This window comes from Taudactylus pleione, unplaced genomic scaffold, assembly GCF_031769625.1.
Source record: "Taudactylus pleione unplaced genomic scaffold, aTauple2 ptg000212l, whole genome shotgun sequence".
Classification (NCBI taxonomy): Eukaryota; Metazoa; Chordata; class Amphibia; order Anura; family Myobatrachidae; genus Taudactylus; species Taudactylus pleione.
Genome location: NW_028284614.1, coordinates 8,279,656 through 8,298,899, shown reverse-complemented (window position 1 = coordinate 8,298,899; position 19,244 = coordinate 8,279,656). Strand labels below are relative to the sequence as shown.

General features: G+C 45.0%; 1 protein-coding gene across 1 annotated transcript; it reads left to right on the top strand.

Annotated features, from left to right (window-relative positions):
• Positions 1-9,597: 9,597 nt before the first annotated feature.
• NUP50 (nucleoporin 50) lies at positions 9,598-18,725 on the top strand. The gene is made up of 8 exons (XM_088478297.1): positions 9,598-9,795; positions 13,222-13,300; positions 14,201-14,284; positions 14,471-14,642; positions 15,262-15,834; positions 16,871-16,952; positions 17,612-17,730; positions 18,344-18,725. The coding sequence occupies exons 2-8, from the start codon at positions 13,232-13,234 to the stop codon at positions 18,544-18,546; spliced, it is 1,302 nt and encodes a 433-aa protein (XP_088334423.1). The 5' UTR covers positions 9,598-9,795; positions 13,222-13,231; the 3' UTR covers positions 18,547-18,725.
• The last annotated feature ends 519 nt before the right edge of the window (positions 18,726-19,244 follow it).

Here is a 19,244-nt window from a genome sequence, read left to right as displayed (position 1 = left end):
TTTCTGTAGGAGCCAATGGGCTTGATTCTATTAAACGCAAAGTGAATATCGCCGGGAATGAGTTCCTGGAGATATTCAATTCATCGCGCTGCTAAGCCTGACTATGGATTTCTACTTTCATCTCTCATGCGCTGGGAAGTTTAGTCGGAGAATGGTCGTTCTCGCAACTAAACACCCTGTTTAAGGCGCGAGGGTCGGGAGAACGGGCATTCCCCAACCTGACAGCGTGCGGAATTGAATAGCTCCGGAGCTCATTGCAGGCGCTATTCACTTCGCATTTAATTGAACCGAGCCCATTGTGTTTATTTTTCTGTGCGGGCCAATGTATTTTTTTGGGGGGGCCAGTGTGTGTTTTATTTTTTCCTTGTGGAGGCGAATGTGTTTTTTTTTTTTACCTGTCGGGTATCAATGTATGTATTTTTTTTTCCTGTAGGGATCAATGTGTTTTATTTTATGTAGGGGCCAATGTGTTTGTCTGTTTTTTTTTGTGGGGGCCAGTGTGTGTTTTATTTTATTTTTTATTGAGGCTGTGTTTTTATTTTTTTCCTGTAGGAGCCAGTGTGTTTTATTGTGTCCTGTGGGGGCAAATTTTTTTATTTTTATTCCCTGTCGGGGTTCAATGTGTTGTTTTTTTTCCTGAGAGGACCAATGTGTTTTTATTTTTTTTGTTATGCATTGTTTTTCATCTGTGCAAGTGTATTAGAAATGTGTTGGATGTTCAGGGTTGGCTATAGAGATGCTGAATTTCCCACATTAGAGGCCATACTCTATAGTTCCAATGGTGCGACCGATAGTGACGTCTAAAGACGCACAAAGCATGATTGCAGCGTCTTTAGACACTGACAGTGGAGGTCTCAGCCCTTGCATATTCGGACGCAGGGCTGTACACCAGGCAAGGGCATTGTAGGTAGGCAGGGGCATATTTAAGAGAGGAGGGGGCTCGTGTGCAGCCTCCGTTTGGGCCCCCTCCTCTCTGACGGCGGCACTGAGCGCTGTAGATTTTGGCTTCATGCCAGAATCTACAGCGCATGCTCGTGTCTCCGGGAATATGGCGCCTCACCTCCTCAACAGACTCCGCCCCCATTAGGGCTGCTGCCATAAATTTCCCGGGCTGGTTTTCTTTCCCAATCCGCCCCTGCTCACATAGCACGGGAAGCATTTCCGGACACAAACATTACGCATTTACAAACAGCATAGCCACAGGAATCCTCACTCACTTTAAAGATGAAGAGCAAGGAAGAATTCTTGACAATGTGCGTGTCATCGGGAGCGATGACACGAACTCGAATACTGGCTGTGTGAGAGGTGTCATCACACTGATAGAAAATCGCTTGCAGAGAAATCTTAAATGGGCAATATGCCTTCTTCATTTCAATGACTTTCCACTTCTTCACCTCTTCGCGTTACTTGATGGGCGAACAACTGGTCCTAAAAGTTTTTCAGTTCCTATACGACAGAAGCTTGCTGTGAAAAAAGATTTTGCAAAACAGATACAGAACTTCCAAATATTGACACAAGTGACCTAAGAACTGACCAAAAGTACCTCCTAGATAGGTGCAGAGCCATTTCTGCTGGCTCCGTACCCAAAGATCTTGCTAACAGAGACCCGGGAACGCTACATCCTTCCAGACGGCTGGGAATCACACTCTTCGCTTGTACATTTCCACGTGACACCCCTTCACGAAACCTGGTAGCAATTACAAATTAAATTATGAAGGTATATGCCAGGCTTTGGTTCTCTATTAAAAGAGACTGGCAAATAAGATACGCAAGCATACATACCTAGAACGCTATACATTTGTCACAAGCTCTCGGACGGATTGTGGATGCTGCCCGTATTCAGGGAATTGGCTAGACCTATTCCTGAGGCGCGGAGTCTAATGTGCCGGCGGTTTTCACCAGGGACCCTCGCAAGAAGGTATGGGCTTGGCTGCGTCCGACACACAGGTCGCGGCCCTCAGGTTAGGTTTCCCTATACAGGTGCTGGCGAACTTGGTTGGAATGCAGTAGACTTTAGCGTAGTCGACTAGCCGGGTCAGAACCAAACAGACGAGACGGTACCAGGGAGCAGACTTAACAGGTCACAGGGAATAGGCGAGGTCAGAACCAGATATCAACGCAGAACCAGGGGTCAGGAAGAATCAGAGTCACGAACAAGCCAAGGTCAGAACCAATAGTCAGGATATGCACAGGAACGCTGGCGTATGGTAATGGAGCCTATACTCTGGCACTGGAGTGCTCCCAGGAACTTCCTTATATAGGTCACAGTTCACATTAGCCGCCAATCAGCACTTGCTAAATATGTGCCTGTCTCTTTAAATATTTTAGCAGAGCGGCACGCACACTTCTAAGGAAGCCGCAGCCACCTGCACACAGCCACCGGGGAAGCAGAACAGCTGACAGCGGGGCGCCGGGGATCTCCCACCCGCTGTCCCGCGCCAGAGGGACCTGGACTCGGCAGCGCTGTGACAACAACACTCATGATACTCACCTGACCCTGCACGACGAAAGTCGATGAGGTCATCCAGACTAATGCTTACTTTTTGCATCCAAAAAATTTAATGGTCAGTATGCTGTTCGATGAACGGTCAGATAGCAAAGATTTTATTGTGACAAGAATTATGAATGCTAGAGCCCAGGAAGATGCACAAAGTGTGAGACAGTTCCAAATTCCTACACTAAATTTCAGAGCCAGAAACTATACTGAGGTAATTGACTGGGAAACAACTAAAGTAACTCCACCTCCGCTCCTCAGAGACATGTCTGAGGAAGAACTGATGTTGTCAGTCACAGACCCAGTCGCACTTTGCATCACGGGGTATATGGCAGTTTCCTTGGCACACACAGGCCGTTGAGAGGACTGTGAAGCTGGTTTCCACGGCAGCAGCTTCTGTATGTGGCTTTAGAGCAAGAGACGGCATGATCAGAAATACTCTATAATCAAGGAAATACCAAAATTGCAAACAAAATTTTATTACAAAGATGCTACAAAATAACTTACCATCTCTTTCTTCATGTATAGATGACACAACACATGTACATGTAGTACATGCACAAACATTATCTCTTGCTCCATGGTTGGTTGGGTTGGGTGAGGGGTGGGACCCAAACTGCAGCCATCTCCTCATGATGGGTCCTGGATCTTTTCTGAAAATATCTTCAGAAAATAACTAAGAGCTGCAGACCAATATTACCAGAATTCCGCTAAATTATAGTCAAATTTACGTGATTTTTTTGAGTCTTCACATGCATAATGTTTTAGTGTCCGGAAATGCTTACTGCGCTATGCGAGACAAGATGTGCAGCGCAGTGGGACCCGTAATGCGTGTATTGTAGGATTGCCTATCCGGACCAAATTTCAAAACTTTGAGACAATTATGGGAGCTGAAGATATTGACCTAGAATGACGAACCCTTCGGCAATAAATTACTACCATGGGGAAGAACATTTTCCATACCCAAGCATTTCTAAAATCGGACATTTTTACTACACCCTAATGCTCCCGATTCCTGAGCTATCTAATTGAGAAAAAAAATGGCTGCAGTATGTTTTGCAATTACCAGAGGAAAATTTAAAAAAAATAGAAATTTGGGGAACAGCCTGTACTCATAAGATATATGGGATGTAGTTATATGACCGGGCCCGCAAGGCTGCCGGTCACAATCCCGACGCCAGCTAAGGAGCTATGACAGGCGTCAAGATACCGGCGCCTGTCATAATCCCGACGCCGAAATACAGAATGCCGCGGGCCCAATCGAGGTAACTACGGGCGCCCGTTCTATTAGCCGTGGGGGGTGAGGGTTAGGTTTAGGCCACCCCGGGGGGACTTAGGGTTAGGCTAGGGTAAGGGGGGGTTAGGGTTAGGCACCCCCGGGGGGAGGTTAGGGTTAGGCACCCCCCTGGAAGGGTTAGTTTTAGGGAGCAGGGAGGGAGTGTTAGGTTTAGGCACTAACGGGGGGAGGTTAGGGTTAGGCACCCCAAAAGGCAGGTTAGGGTTAAGGGGGGAGAGGGGAGGGTTAGAGTACTTACCTCAGCCTGTCGAGATTTCAGCCTGACGGTCTCTCCTCGTCGGGATTTGAACCGGTGGCTAAACAACCGTCGGTAATACAATCCCATTCCATTAGATATATATACTGTATGTATGTATGTATGTATATATATATATATATATATATATTTATATATATACAGTCAGGTGCATAAATATTGGGACATTGACAGAATTTTCATATTTTGGCCTCTATTCACCACCACAATGGCTTTGAAATTAAACAAACAAGATGTGCTTTAACTGCAGACTTTCAGATTTAATTTGAGGGTAATTACATCCAAATCAGGTGAACGGTGTAGGAATTACAACGGTTTCTATATGTGCCTCCCACTTTTTAAGGGGCCAAAAGTAATGGGACTATCAACTCAAAAGCTATTTCATGGACAGGTGTGGGCTATTCCCTCGTTATTTCATTATCAATTAAGCAGGTAAAAGGTCTGGGGTTGATTCTAGGTGTGACATTTGCATTTGGAATCAGTTGCTGTCGACTCTCAATATGAGATCCAAAGAGCTGTCACTATCAGTGAAGCAAGCCATCATTAGGCTGAAAAATCAAAACAAACCCATCAGAGAGATAGCAAAAACATTAGGTGTGGCCAAATCAACTGTTTGGAACATTCTTAAAAAGAAAGAACGCACCGGAGAGCTCAGCAACACCAAAAGACCCGGAAGACCACGGAAAACAACTGTGGTGGAAGACAGAAGAATTATTTCCCTGGTGAAGAAAAACCCCTTCACAACAATTGACCAAATCAAGAACACTCTCCAGGAGGTATGTGTATATGTGTCAAAGTCAACAATCAAGAGAAGACTTCACAAGAGTGAATATAGAGGGTTCACCACAAGATGTAAACCATTGGTGAGCCAAAAAAACAGGAAGACCAGATTAGAGTTTGCCAAACAACATCTAAAAAAGCCATTACAGTTCTGGAACAACATCGTATGGACAGATGAGACAAAGATCAACTTGGACCAGAGTGATGGGAAGAGAAGAGTATGGAGAAAGAAAGGAACTGCTCATGATCCAAACCATACCACCTCATCAGTGAAGCATGTTGGTGGTAGTGTCATGGCGTGGGCATGTATGGCTGCCAATGCAACTGGTTCCCTTGTATTTATTGATGATGTGACTGCTGACAAAAGCAGCAGAGTGAATTCTGAAGTGTTCCAGGCAATATTATATGCTCATATTCAGTCAAATGCTTCAGAACTCATTGGACGGCGCTTCACAGTGCAGATGGACAATGACCCGAAGCATACTGCAAACGCAACCAAAGAGTTTTTTAAGGCTAAAAAGTGGAATGTTATGCAATGGCCAAGTCAATCCCCTGACCTGAATCCGATTGAGCATGCATTTCACTTAATGAAGACAAAACTGAAGGGAAAATGCCCCAAGAACAAGCAGGAACTGAAGACATTTGCAGTAGAGGCCTGGCAGAGCATCACCACGGATGAAAACCATTTTCTGGTGATGTCTATGCATTCCAGACTTCAGACTGTAATTGCATGCAAAGGATTTGCAACAAAGTATTAAAAAGTGAAAGTTAGATTTAGGATTGTTTAGTTTGTCCCATTACTTTTGGCCCCTTAAAAAGTGGGAGGCACATATAAAAAACGTTGTAATTCCTACACCGTTCACCTGATTTGGATGTAATTACCCTCAAATTAAATCTGAAAGTCTGCAGTTAAAGCACATCTTGTTTGTTTCATTTCAAAGCCATTGTGGTGGTGAATAGAGGCCAAAATATAAAAATTCTGTCAATGTCCCAATATTTATGCACCTGACTGTATATATATAAATAGGATAACAGTAGCAATGTTTATTACTGTGCCAAATAAAAATATTTTGATATTTTGAAAAGTGCTGCAAATGGCTGATATGGGTATTATTATTTTATTTTATTAAAAGTGAAAAAATTTAAAAAAGCAAACCTTTGCTCGTTTAAATACAAACCAAAACCCCCTCCCGAAAATTGCAAAACAAAGGTGAATATCATCAGGCCTGAACTTCTCTCCTGCCAATGAATAGGAAAAACCACGCAGCTGCGGGAAAAACAGAGGTTTTTCTTTATATAAATTCCTCGCCCGCAATGGACTATGCCCCTGGGCTGATACAGATATGTAAGGCAATGCCAGCGCAGCTGCCATCCCGTACCAAGCTGCTGTGCGAAATGATGCAAGTGTCGCAGATGCCAAGGATGGTATCAAGATGGCCACCTGCGGCTTTGCAAATCTAAGCATCTGCGTGCAAAGAAGCATCGGTCGCAGATCCTTCGTTAATCGGAATACTGAGCAGTTCTATGGTGACACAGAACGGCTGCGTATACTGAGACGCAGGACTCACTTTCACTGTGTATGGGATCGCAGACCAGGGGCGTTTCTAGAGAGGAGGGGGCCCATGTGCAGTCTCCGACACGGGCCCCCTCCTCTCCACGCGGCAGCGCACTGAGCTGTGCGTGGCCAGCACTGGAGTTATAAACTCTGGGCTCTAGATGGTGCCCAGAGTCTATAGTGTATGCACAGGTAACCGGGAAAATGGCCACGGCGGCTATTTTCCCTGTACTGCGCATGCACAAGCGACGGGAAAGTGGCCACCGCAGCCATTTTCCAGTCGTTTTACAGCACTGGACTCCCGCGCTGACGTGGGATTCTGGAGAGGTAAGTATTATCAGGGGCGGATTGGGCCGCTGGGACGCCGGGCTGGTTCCCGCTGGGCCGGTCTCTTTTTATATTTTTTAAGGGCCGACAGCTAACCTTCCCTTACCACCCAGTGCTGGCCAAGCTGCCGTGATCGGAGCTCAGCTCCGACCGGGCAGCCAGGGCTGGACTATAGGCGGGACGGCAACCCCGAGGCCCCCACCCTTTCCCCGACGCTTACTATAAAAATCCGGAGGACAGCGTTTAGCTGTGTCACCTCCTGTCCTTGGTCTCCTCCTCGGCGGCTCAGCTGCTATTACCTATTACCGCGCCTTGTCACAGTCCCAATCTCGCGAGAGGGGACAAATCTCGCGAGACTGGTACTGTGACAGCTCCTCAGCGGCCACGGTAACAGGTACTAACAGCTGAGCCGCCAAGGAGGAGACCAAGGACCAGAGCTGACACACCTAAACGCTGTCCTCCGGATTTTTATAGTAAGCGTCTGGGCAAGGTGTGGGGGCTTATATATATATATATACTTATATATATATATACATATAAATATATATACTGTATGTATATATATATATACTGTGTGTATATATATATCTGTGTGTATATATATACTGTGTGTGTATGTATATATATATACTGTGTATATATATATATATATATATATATATATATATCACACTGTCAAGGTGTAATTGCCTGAGATTTAAAAAAGAAAAAAAATAGCTACAGTATATATACACATGTATATATACTTTGTGTGAGTATATATATACATATATATATATATATATATATAGGGGCCCCCACAAGTTTATTGCCCACAGACCTTAATTCGGCCCTTCGGGCAGCGTTACCGCTTCTACTGCACACACTGGCAGCCACCCTTCCTTCAGTCACCCCACTTCTGACCCAGCTGCCGCGATCGGAGCTCAGCGTTAAGCCTACAGACCTAAACAAAAATTGCCAATGGGGGAGCTGCTGCGCACGCCCAGCTGCTGCAGCTCATCCATAAGCCTTTGCGGAGCCTGTCAGTCACTACTGACGGCTCCACCTCCATGATGTCTGTGTTCTGCCTCAGTGCCTTCAGGATCATCTCTGTACCATCAGTGGCAAACGCAAGATTTCTAGAGGGGGGTTTCCAAATGCTTGATTTTAGAGTGAGTATGGCCTGTCCATGAAGAGGGTGGGATTACCACTTATCCAGCTTTAATATGTGTCATATAAAGTGTATTGTGTGTCATAATTCCAGCATATACAGGACCAGCAATCACAGTAAGCCATTATATGTGGCAGTAGGGCCATCCTGCCTGTGCTGGATGTATTTATTTTAGATGTGGGCACCATTCCAGAGCATTGGAGCAAGTTCAGGAGCCTGGGGGAGCAGCAGAAGGACCTAGCACTGCCCTGGACATATATGTACATATTGGGCTCTATAGCAGCACATCCCTAACAGTGAATGTTTTCCAGATCTCCTAGTTGGTGCACAGGTGTATTTATTACTGGCTGATACATGTTAAAAGATCTACGGGTGGTGCTATTTATTTCATTTATGACACTGAGAAGAACTAGCAGCGCTAGTAAAATTCCATTATATTACTATTTCTATTATGGTCATGGTGTGGGCTGGGGAGGGTGGTTTCCAGGCAGATGGAAACCCCCCCTGCATTTGCCTATGACCATGCAAGGCACACTGGCACTGTCTCCAACAACAAGCAGATGGCATACAGAATACACAGACGGCACAGCAGCAACCTGCACACCGACAGCCTGTGACTATGACAGTAAGTATGTCTGCCTGCCTGAATATATATATATACATATATACACACACACACCTAAAGTGCCGCCCATTCACTTGCTATATACTATGTGTGTGTATATATATATATATATCTATAATATCACTACGATGATAGGTGTATTATTGGAGTGACACAGGAGTGTTGCTGAAAGTAGGTGCGTGCAGAGACGCTGAATCACGCACGTTGGAGGCCATACTTGATGGATAATCTGCACCTAGCAGATGACGCATGTGATGGTAATGTCTAAAGACAAAAGTGGGTGTCTCAGCCCTTGCACATTTGGATGCACGGCTGTGCACCATGCAAGGGGTTAGTAGTAGCTGCAACTGCATCCAATTTAGAATCAGGCTCTATAACGAGGGCGTATCCTATTCCCTCAACAGACTCCGCCGTTTTAACAGAGCCCGCCCCATCAGGGCTGCTTCCAAAAATTTCCCGGGCTGGTTTTCCATCCCAATCCGCCCGAGTATCATTATGGGTGTCGGGTGTGCAGTGCGGGGACCCCCTGGCCCGTGTTCCCCACACACCCTGCACCCATTATAGATGAGCCCGTTGCAGACGCAGGCTGTGACCCCCCCCCCCCCCCCGAAAATGGCTGCAACACGTCTGCTTTCTTCGCTGCCACTCCCCTTTACCATCTACAAATGCTCTCTGACTGTCAATCACACTGAGAGCAAATAGTCTCTGCGAGCAACTGAATAGGGTAAGTGATGTACCGTGACGCATGCGCCATGCGATCTAGACGCATGCATAGATTATAATGACTTCAGATCACCACAACCTGTGGCTGAAGGAGTCAGAGCACAGCCAAGCTGAAAACTGGTGGGCTTTGTAGCTCCACAACAGCTGGTGATCCACATGCTGCATAGACAGCATAACCCCACTACATTCCTGTCCAGCTAGCCTGCAATCATGTTACATTATATTGCACTGCGCATGCGCCCTTCTCTCCCAGACTCATCAATGGAAGAGTCGTCATAGGACGCACGCGCGCTGGATCAACCAGAGCCCTGAATGGACAGTTAGACAGTACACGCCCCCTTCCGTCTCCAGCCGTTACTGCCGGAGCATGCGCACTGGCCGCTACCTGCCGGAGCATGCGCACTGGCCGATACCTGGCCGTTGGGCCGGCACACTGTTACAAAATGGCCGCCTGAAGCCGCTTCCCGCCGTCTCTCTCGTTACCGGGTGAGCAGGAGCTGGAGATGCGGAGTGAGTGACAGGACGGCGGAGATCCAGAGCCGGGGGCGCAGGGTGACAGCGTGTGACCGAGTCTGTGCGGAGAGCGAGGTAATAGCTCGGTGGAAGTGGCGGGAGTCAGGGCCGCGGCATGGCGGGGAGAGCGGTGTCCGGTCACCGTCTGACGGGAGGGCCTCCACACTGGGGGTACAGGAGCCTCTTTACTGGCAGCTCTGATCTCCTATGCCATGTATTATAGCCTCATTATATCCAGTATGCTGGGGGTGTAGTGTCTTATACCTGTACACTGTATATTATACCCTATATGTTATGTCTATATATGGTGTATTATACCTTCATTAGATGTCTATATATGGTGTATCACACCCTCATTAGATGTCTGGATATGGTGTATCACACCCTCATTAGATGTCTGGATATGGTGTATCACACCCTCATTAGATGTCTGGATATGGTGTATCACACCCTCATTAGATGTCTGGATATGGTGTATCACACCCTCATTAGATGTCTGGATATGGTGTATCACACCCTCATTAGATGTCTGGATATGGTGTATCACACCCTCATTAGATGTCTGGATATGGTGTATCACACCCTCATTAGATGTCTGGATATGGTGTATCACACCCTCATTAGATGTCTGGATATGGTGTATCACACCCTCATTAGATCAAGCATGCTGGGGGTGTAGTGTCCTAGGCCTGCGTATTATACCCTCATATGGCGTATTATGCCCTCATTATATGGTGCATTATGCCCCCATTGTATTGTGCGTTATGCTCTCGGTATGAAATATGGTGCGAGGCCTGACAATTGAACGCCGGCAGTGAAGATCCTGTCAGGTAAGTATTTTCCATATTTGCTAAACTAACCAAAACAAACCCCCCCCAACCCTCCCTTAGTGGTTCCCAAACTTCCCCCCCCCCCCCACCCACAGCCTAAATCGAAGTTTTCTTGGGGGTTGCCTAACCCTCCTCCCCCCCCCCCCCCCCCCCCCTTCGGGAGCCCCTAACCACCTAATGTGATGTTGAACAGCATCGGGATTGCGTGCCAGAAGCTATTTAATTGTCTTCATTGTGCCCGGAAAGTCAGGCCTAAGTGGCGGGGGTGATGCTGTTGGCGCACGCAGTAAGCCTGCAGCTAGCATCGTACCACCTCGGGGGCAGAAATCCTCTAATCTGGATTTACAGTGAGGCCCAATGATTAGCTCTGGGCACTCCTTCCCCCGTTATTCAACATTACTTTCAATTGAATAACCCCCATTATGTCTGTATATGGCGTATTATACACTTACATCCGACCATGCTGCAGGTGTGTCCTATGTCTACGGCGTATTATACCCTCGTAAGTCAGTATACGGCACATTATAGCCTCATACGTCAGCATGAGGCATATTAAAGAATTTGTGGAATATCCCCAGAAGTATCTTGGATTGCTGTGATCCCTCGGTTTCTGACCTCAAAGCAGCCCCCCTTATGTTTCTATCTGAGGAACGGCTGTTAGGGGTCCCTCTCATCTTGCCCTTGATGATGCATGCGATGGCTGCACATGCGCATTGGACGCAGGGGATAAAAAGTGCTAGTGTAAGCCATCACATCACTATTCCAGCTCTTCACTGAGATAGGCTCTTATCAGAGCCCGTCTCCTGGCAAGGACATACTAAATTCACCTTCCGAGTTTAGATAACGAGTTTTCGCATTTGATTTAAAAATGCGGATTGTTATAAATCTTGCCATATCGGTATGGAATTTAATAGAAATGTATTGTGGTTACGTATAGTAGCTATTATTACAGATTGCAAATGATACTGCGTTGTAGGTGTTTTAATAATCTAAAGCTACTGTAAAAAAATAAATTTGCTGCCCTTAAGGCAGTGGTTTCTTAACTGGGTGCTGTGGTGCCTCGGGGCACTTGTGGGAGTTCCACTGGTTGGACCACTGGACCAACATATCAAATTATTTAATCAATTGATCTAAATCACTTAAGTGAACTATTTTACGCAATCCTAAAATGTCCCCCAGTCTCTATCGCTTGCCTCAGCTACTGTATCCTCCTCCTCTGGCCTCTTACCAGTGTCTCCCAACGTCAGTCCATCCTCAGCACTTATGCCCAATTTATTTTCCCCTCTACTTCTACCAACACTCCCTCTTGCCCTTCCTGATCAGCCAACAATTACCACCCCACGCTACACCTTTTTACTCACCCCCAATACTTCTCCCGTGCTGCTCCCTACCTCTAGTACACATTGCTGTATCCAATTATAGATATATATATATATCTATAGCCATCCAATTATAGACTATGGCTTCAAGACCTCAAACAAGCATTAAAGCTTATCTGTCTAATGGTGCATACACACGGTCAGATTTTTCCTTCAGATCTGAACGATAACGATTTAAAAATCGTTCATATCTGAATTAAAATCTGACATGCCTGAATGATGGACGATGAACGATGCGCGTTCCCGTTTGTCAGATAACGATATCTGACATCTGATGTGTTTGCAGTCAGACTTGGACGATTCCATTCATTTTAATGCAGTCAAAAATCGTTCAAATCGTTCAAAACTTTGGTAAAATCGTTCAAAACTTTGATAAAATTGTTCAATCGTTCATCTGACAAATCTGACCGTGTGTATGCTCCATTACACTCCTTCTGTGTTACTGTCTGTGTCTGTCTTCTCCCCTGTAGATTGTATGATCTCACTATCAGGGCACCCTTGCCTTATGCCAGCCTTCATTATCCTGTTTATCTCTTTGGACAGAAGCCATATGTCACCATCCGGCCCTCAGGGACTAGCTTTTTTTTCTTAAGCCCATGCTCCTGGGCACAGCCTGCTCGCGCTGGTACGCTTCCTGTTTTGCCCACATTCCCCCTGTGTAATATACACCTCATTACTTTATGCTCACTCGGGGCAATTAAATTCAGTGCGGTTTAAATAGCGCTGAGATTTAGTTCCCGGAGTTATACAATTGTCCCCATTGCACACTGCCCTTAAGTCAGAGAATACAGGTTAGCACGACTACACACCATGCTTAAGGCGTCCTGACTTAAGTGCCAACTGTGGTGCTGGTAACGTATGCGCTAAGCCTGAAAACAGCATTGCCGCTCTAGTTTAGTCCGATTTCTGCTCGCACCCTCCTGAATCCTCTAGTCATGATTAAGTGTGGTCAATTGAATAGCTCTGGGAACTCATTCACAGCGCTATTTAAACTTGCACTGATTTGAGTCGCACCCTGTGTGTAATATGTTCTGATTTTTGTAGTTTCTGTTCATTTTGTTAGCTTGTAGTTTTTTTAAACCAGCAATATACTGGGCTGTGGCCCTTGCGGTTCCTTAGTAATAAAAACATAGTAACAGCTGCTCTACACCCCGGAAAACGTTCAGATGTATTGTTTTCTGGCATACAGTTTCCGGTTTTGTTTTATATATATATAAATGAGATGAGCTGAATGTGGTACTATAACCATTCCTGAGCCTATGGTAAACTTACATTTGTCCTTTCTGATTCAGTGCAGGCAATATGGCTAAAAGAGTTGCCGACAAGGAGCTGACAGACCGAAACTGGGATATAGAGGAAGAGGCTGAAGATGTAAGTGTGGGGTTTAATACGTAGAGCAGACAGTTATGTAAATAGTGTCAGTACATTCTGTTTCACTTAAGCCGTGTGTACACTAGACGATATGTCGTTGGATCGGCTGACATCATCCACATCAGGCAGTGTACCCGCTATGTCGCTAACTATGCGCGACATCGCCCTTCGGACCTGCAGCTGCCGAATGATTACACTTCATAGGGAAACGGGGATTTGTTAGATGAAGAGAAGGGCTACATATTGTACTTTGGTTGGCCAGGTGCAAAGGCAGGCGTCAATGGAAACCTGCATACGTCTATAGGCCAAGAATACAGTACCTTATTAATGCCCTTGATAGCAGAAAGTCTATATACACAATGATTAGTTATAGGATAGAGGTTATATTTGCAATATAGGTTCTGTTTAACTCTGACAAAAACACACCTACTTAGACCCTTTATATTATAAAATCAATGCCGCAACATGGGAGTTTGAAGTTAGGTTCTTGTCTGCCACTAGCCAGGAACACCTTTGTTTCATACTAGTTCTCACTTTAAATGTGCATAGAGTGTTTAATACTGAAAGTTTAAGAATGCACATTAAAGACTTGAAATTAACACCAAGTTGAAAAGACAATAACCTTTTTAGTAGGGTACTTGTGTGTCCTAAAAGCTTGTAACATCTATGCAAATAGTTCACAATTAAGTTATTTATAGGCAGTATTTTCTTTCCTAAATCTCATTATGCATCTTAAGTTGTATCTAGTTACGGATTACTCTAATCAGTTTTTTTTGGGGGGGGGGGGGGGGGGGGGGGGGGGTGGTTTCCCCTCAATTCACATGTGTATGTCAGTCAGGAAGGCTGTATGTTTATGGGAAGATGGGTTCTGCCTGTTACATCCTTGTGTTCATCTCCTAGGCAGGAACGTTCTGTGTGGCAAGTCAGGATGTTTTGAAGAGCAGAGAAATTAAGAAAGCAAAAAGGAGAAACTTTGGAAGTGAGGTAACACTAAGCGTAGTTTTTGGGGTTAGCGTCTGTCGGAATGCTCACATTCCATTTAAATTGCTTGTAAGACTAAACTTCTCCTTGAAACAATGCATGTTTACAGTAGCTGGAATATTGCAAGTTATGCAACCATGAAAATACTGGTCTATGTATGTCTCTTGAATACAACTTTTTGTATTTCAGTCTGAAACTGGTGGAGCCTTTAAAGGATTTAAAGGTTTGTTGGGAGTTGGCGGAGCCGTTGCTGGTTTCGGAAATGAATCTGAAGTGAAACCGGCACATGGTGTGACCAACGGAAACGGCAGCACTTCCCTGTTCAGCTCAAAGCTGGAGATGGAAATCAAACCTTCGTTTGGTGAGTTTGCTGAAGCCTTGCTTTATAATGTGCTCGGTTAGTAAGTATCAGATGTAGCTTTGAAGTAGTTGGTTCAGAATAAGAGTAAAGGCAGATGTCAGTTGGGGAGCCCCCTACCCCAGGTCCTCCCAATCGGCACCTTGGAGCTCCAAGCCATCCATGTGATCTTTAAAACTTTGAACTCTTGAAGAGCGAGATCCATGGACAGTGCTAATGAGAGAGTGTAACCATTAAGGGTACATCGGTAGTCCCTGGATGATGAAGGTCAGATTTCTTGTTCTGCAGTGGCCACAATGGTTTTAGAAGGTTTTTTTTTTTTTGGACAGTAAGTGTAAGTAACACACGTTGGTAGGTGGACCCTTGCTTACAAAGTTGGGTTTCTCTGGTCTCCGGCATGGCTTTCAGGAAGAAATTTGTGTGCTTTAGTATAGATAGCTAGCAAAGTAGAATGATAATCACACATGTAAGCACTAGAATCAGATTGTAAAAATTTACTAAATCCATCTCTACTGCTACCTTAGTCTTGTTCATAGTGTTGTAAAGTGTTTTGTATGAGGAACCAGTGGCCAAGGCTTTTTCTCTATCTTCCGTTATAACTAAATTATACTTTATTTGCCAGGTACTCTCTTTAAAAACGGTCCAGCCTCAGTCTCTGACCGAACTGCAAACACCAATGGAGAAAGACCTTCATCTACATCTAGTTTGGGTCAAAACAGTGACTACAACAAACAACTAACATCCCTCAACTTCTCTGTGCGTGACTGGATTGTGAAACATGTGAACGCCAATCCCCTGTGTGACCTTTCACCCATCTTCAAAGACTATGAAAAGCATTTGGTCAGCATCGAGCAGAAGTATGGAGCGAGCACCGACAGCGGATCCGAGAGCGATGGCTCCAAGACGACCCCGACCATTCTCACGTTTGGCACCCCAAAATCTGAGACCAAGCCGACTTTCTCTTTTGCAAGCAAAGCGAATAGATCGGAACAGTCGGGTCAGCCTACCGCAGAGAAGAAATCTCAGCCAGCCCCCCTCTTTTCGTTTGGCCCAAAGTCAGGCTCTGGGACAGCAGCAGGGTTTTCCTTCACAACAGGGGCTGCCAGTCTCTTTGGTAAAGATTCCAATAAGGGCACTACTGGGACACTTTCACGATCTGTCCAAGCAGACTCCAGCAGCAAGAACGAGGATTCAGGTAATCTTGATTGATGTACTTGCAGCAGTCTTTCAATACAGCATTAAAGTACATATCTTCATTTGGACTTCCTCTGACATGGGTACTCACCTGAGGTAGTTAGGTGCAGTCCCTCCACTGGGAACACTTAGATACCATAAATTGTACCCTCTACAGGCATTGGGTAGCTGCAGCTTTTCAGCCTAAAGTGGCTGCTAGCTAATGACGAGCATCTTTTATCTTTAGGTCTCCAATTTGTAACTTCTCCCAGCCTGATTTCTGTAATGACTATAGAACCGTTGGGTGAAGAACAAGCATGGTTACTGTCCGCTACCCCCACCTGACTACATCTTGAAGTGGGAGCACACACATTGCTGGAAGATGTTCAAATGTGACATCTCCTCAATTTACTTATGCTTTTGCGATGCCCTTTGGCTTGTCTGAGAATTTGCATTTTAGGTCTGGGAAAATGCCTGTGGTCCCTATGGCTATTTAACCTAACTGATGTGGGTAGATCACATTTGTATCACTAGCCCAATTAAAGTTTTACCAGTCTATAGATGTTCCTGACTAAGCTGCTCTTTTGTTCACCCTGTCACGTGGACATCCCTATACTAAATGAGAGCTGTCGGTGATATTTGAGGAGGGGAATGGAGGCAGCAGGAAGCCACGGACTGAGTTATATAGTGGGGGAAGCAGTGTCCCCAACAGCACAGAGTATATCAGGAGATGAGTGATGTGTTAGTGAGGACAGGGCTGCATGTGACAGGGGCAGTGACATGTGAGCAGAGGAATGGGAGGCAGCAGGAAGCCACAGACTATAGTCTAGGTATATAGTGGAAGGAGCAGGGTCCCCACATATCTCACAGCCTAATGGGAAGTGTTTGTCAAACCTCCTGTAAAACATTCTATACAGTTGGCTCAAGGTCACACCTTTGTTTCTTAGCCTTCTGGATTTGAAGCACCCATTATACATGTTTTGTTCTGTAACATACTTTCTGAATTGTCTTAAAGTTCTGTACATGACTCGTTGTTTTTACTTTCCCAACTGTAACAGGAGGTGGAGAGGATGAGGAGGAAGAGCCACCCAAAGTGACCGTTCAAGCCGTAAAGGAAGAGGATGCTTTCTATTCTAAAAAGTTAGTTTAATATCTTGTTTCCATAGCACTAAATGAAAGGTAGATAAGATACTTGGGGAAAACCATGGGCAACACTTCCTAAATGCCATTGGTAAATATTATTCTATGTAGGTGTAGATAGTTACCTCTACTAATAACATTAGAACACTAATAGTGTTTACTTGGTGAGCAACCGTAATCTAATGCTTGTTGAATAAAAACCCCTTAACCGTAGAAATATCTAGTGAAATGGTTTCACTTTAGGTTCTAAGCTCATTAATTAGGAGATAACAGAATGTAGGGGGGCCATTGTGTTTTGGCTAGTGTGCAGAGTCTTCTCTTCGTGATGTGTTCTCCAGGTCCCTGAATCTAAGGCTGTGTACGCACTTCTAGATATGTCCAATCTGTCTGGTGAGAGAATTTATTCAGTCGTTCAGTGTTTGGGAGCAAATTTCTATTTGCTCACATACATTACCAGATTTTCCATCTCTTCAGACAGATTGGACAAATAGATGTGTGTGTATGCAGCCTTAAGTGAGTGAGACGTTCAATGTGTCTATTGTTGCTGCCTAAAGCTTGTCCTAAACACAGCGTCCGTGTACCCGATTAGCTTAACTTCTTAAATAAAAGCCTGTTGGCTTACGTTTCACCGAGGTAACTGGTTGTTTTTCCTCCTAAAGGTGTAAGCTCTTCTACAAGAAAGACAATGAATTTAAAGAGAAAGGCGTAGGCACTCTCCATCTGAAACCTGTAGGCGATCAGAAGACTCAGCTTTTGGTTCGTGCGGATACAAATCTTGGTAAGTAGCAACTTTCCTCCTCCTGGATATTACAGTGCTTGCTGCGGTATATTGCATACTATGTCACTTATGCAAGCGTTAAGATAACCAAATGTTTTGTCCCTCTGCGTTTGCTTGACCTCTGCTAGTATAGTCAGCCTATAACTTATTTTTTTCCCAAACACCCCCGGGCAGACTCTGCTGCCCTATTCTGCCTGCTCCATAGGAGCCTTCGGAGGGACCTGCCACAGCCGGCACAGGTTAGTGTCCGGGTCCCTGATCGCAGTGTTTCGGCTGCAGTAAGTAGGACCCTTTCTCTGGCTAACAGAACTGGTCTCCTACAAGTTGTGGTTGTGCCCCAAACCTAGAGTGTCAAACCCCCCTGCTATTTTGTAATTGTTCAATGAACCCAATGTCGGGCTTTGGTTATTCCACTTGTCGCTTTTTATCGGCTGAACCTGTATTGATAGTGTGTCCCTGTTGTCCGCATTAGAAAGAGAGTGGCTAGTCTGCATTATCATTAATATTCAGATGGCAATATGGGTACCCCCTCTGTGAGAAGGCGTCAGAACACTTCTGTTATCCTGTCACTGCAAGTAACGTTTGTGCTTACTGTAATATTTGTTTGTTGCAGGCAATGTCTTGTTGAACATTTTGGTTCAGCCCTCCATGCCGTGTTCAAGAACAGGGAAAAACAACGTAATGATTGTATGTGTTCCTAACCCTCCCATTGATGAGAAGAACCCGACCGTTCCAGTCACCTTGCTGATCCGAGTGAAATCCTCGGATGATGCAGACGAGCTGCACAAAATTCTCCTGGAGAAGAAGGGGGCTTAGAGACCAACATCCTTCGGGGGGTTGTTTTTTATTTTTGCCAAGTTGCTGCTTATGACTGAACTGGAGGTTTGCCATTCATTGAGTACTCTTTATTCACCCGAACACCTAAGTACAGAAAGATTGTTTTCATAAGTTTTGTCAAGAAAGGATTGAAGTGTTTAATAAAAGCTTTACGGGAAGTGGTGTACAGATTGTCTAGAATACGCGCTGCGGATAAGAACGTCCTATCACAAAGCCTTAGCTGGCCGTCGCGCAAGACGAGTTTACAGCAAAATGGACGAGGCCGGCAGAAACCATCTTGGCTAAACTTTTTTTTTTTTTTTCCCCATTGTCTGCAATTCAACCTTATTCCTAGATTTAAGTTGTTTTCCGACATGGTTTCGTTTTCTTCCTTCCTATTTTTTTTTTTTTTTAACTTTAAAATTTATCTTTTGGATAATATAACTATGTGAAAATGGACTTGTCACTTCCAGGAACGGCACTGATGTCTTAAAATGAAACTTGTTCAATTGACTGGGATGGGAATGAAAATCTATTTGCAAAGCCCAGATGTTAAACGCCCGACTAATCCTTCTACACCCTATCTTATACTGGCAGCCATCCTGAGAGTGGTGAGGGCATTCCAATAAAGGGAAGAGGGTTAGGTGTTAATGCTGCGAATTGTAAAAGGAATTATTTTAAATGTATTTTTATTTTCT

What these genes read in the sequence shown, in the direction of transcription:
- NUP50 (XM_088478297.1), top strand. Translation starts at nt 13,232, where the DNA reads ATGGCTAAAAGAGTTGCCGACAAGGAGCTGACAGACCGAAACTGGGAT. An exon ending in TAGAGGAAGAGGCTGAAGAT is followed by an intron (nt 13,301 to 14,200) that starts GTAAGTGTGGGG and finishes TTCATCTCCTAG; the next exon opens with GCAGGAACGTTCTGTGTGGC. An exon ending in TCGTGCGGATACAAATCTTG is followed by an intron (nt 17,731 to 18,343) that starts GTAAGTAGCAAC and finishes TGTTTGTTGCAG; the next exon opens with GCAATGTCTTGTTGAACATT.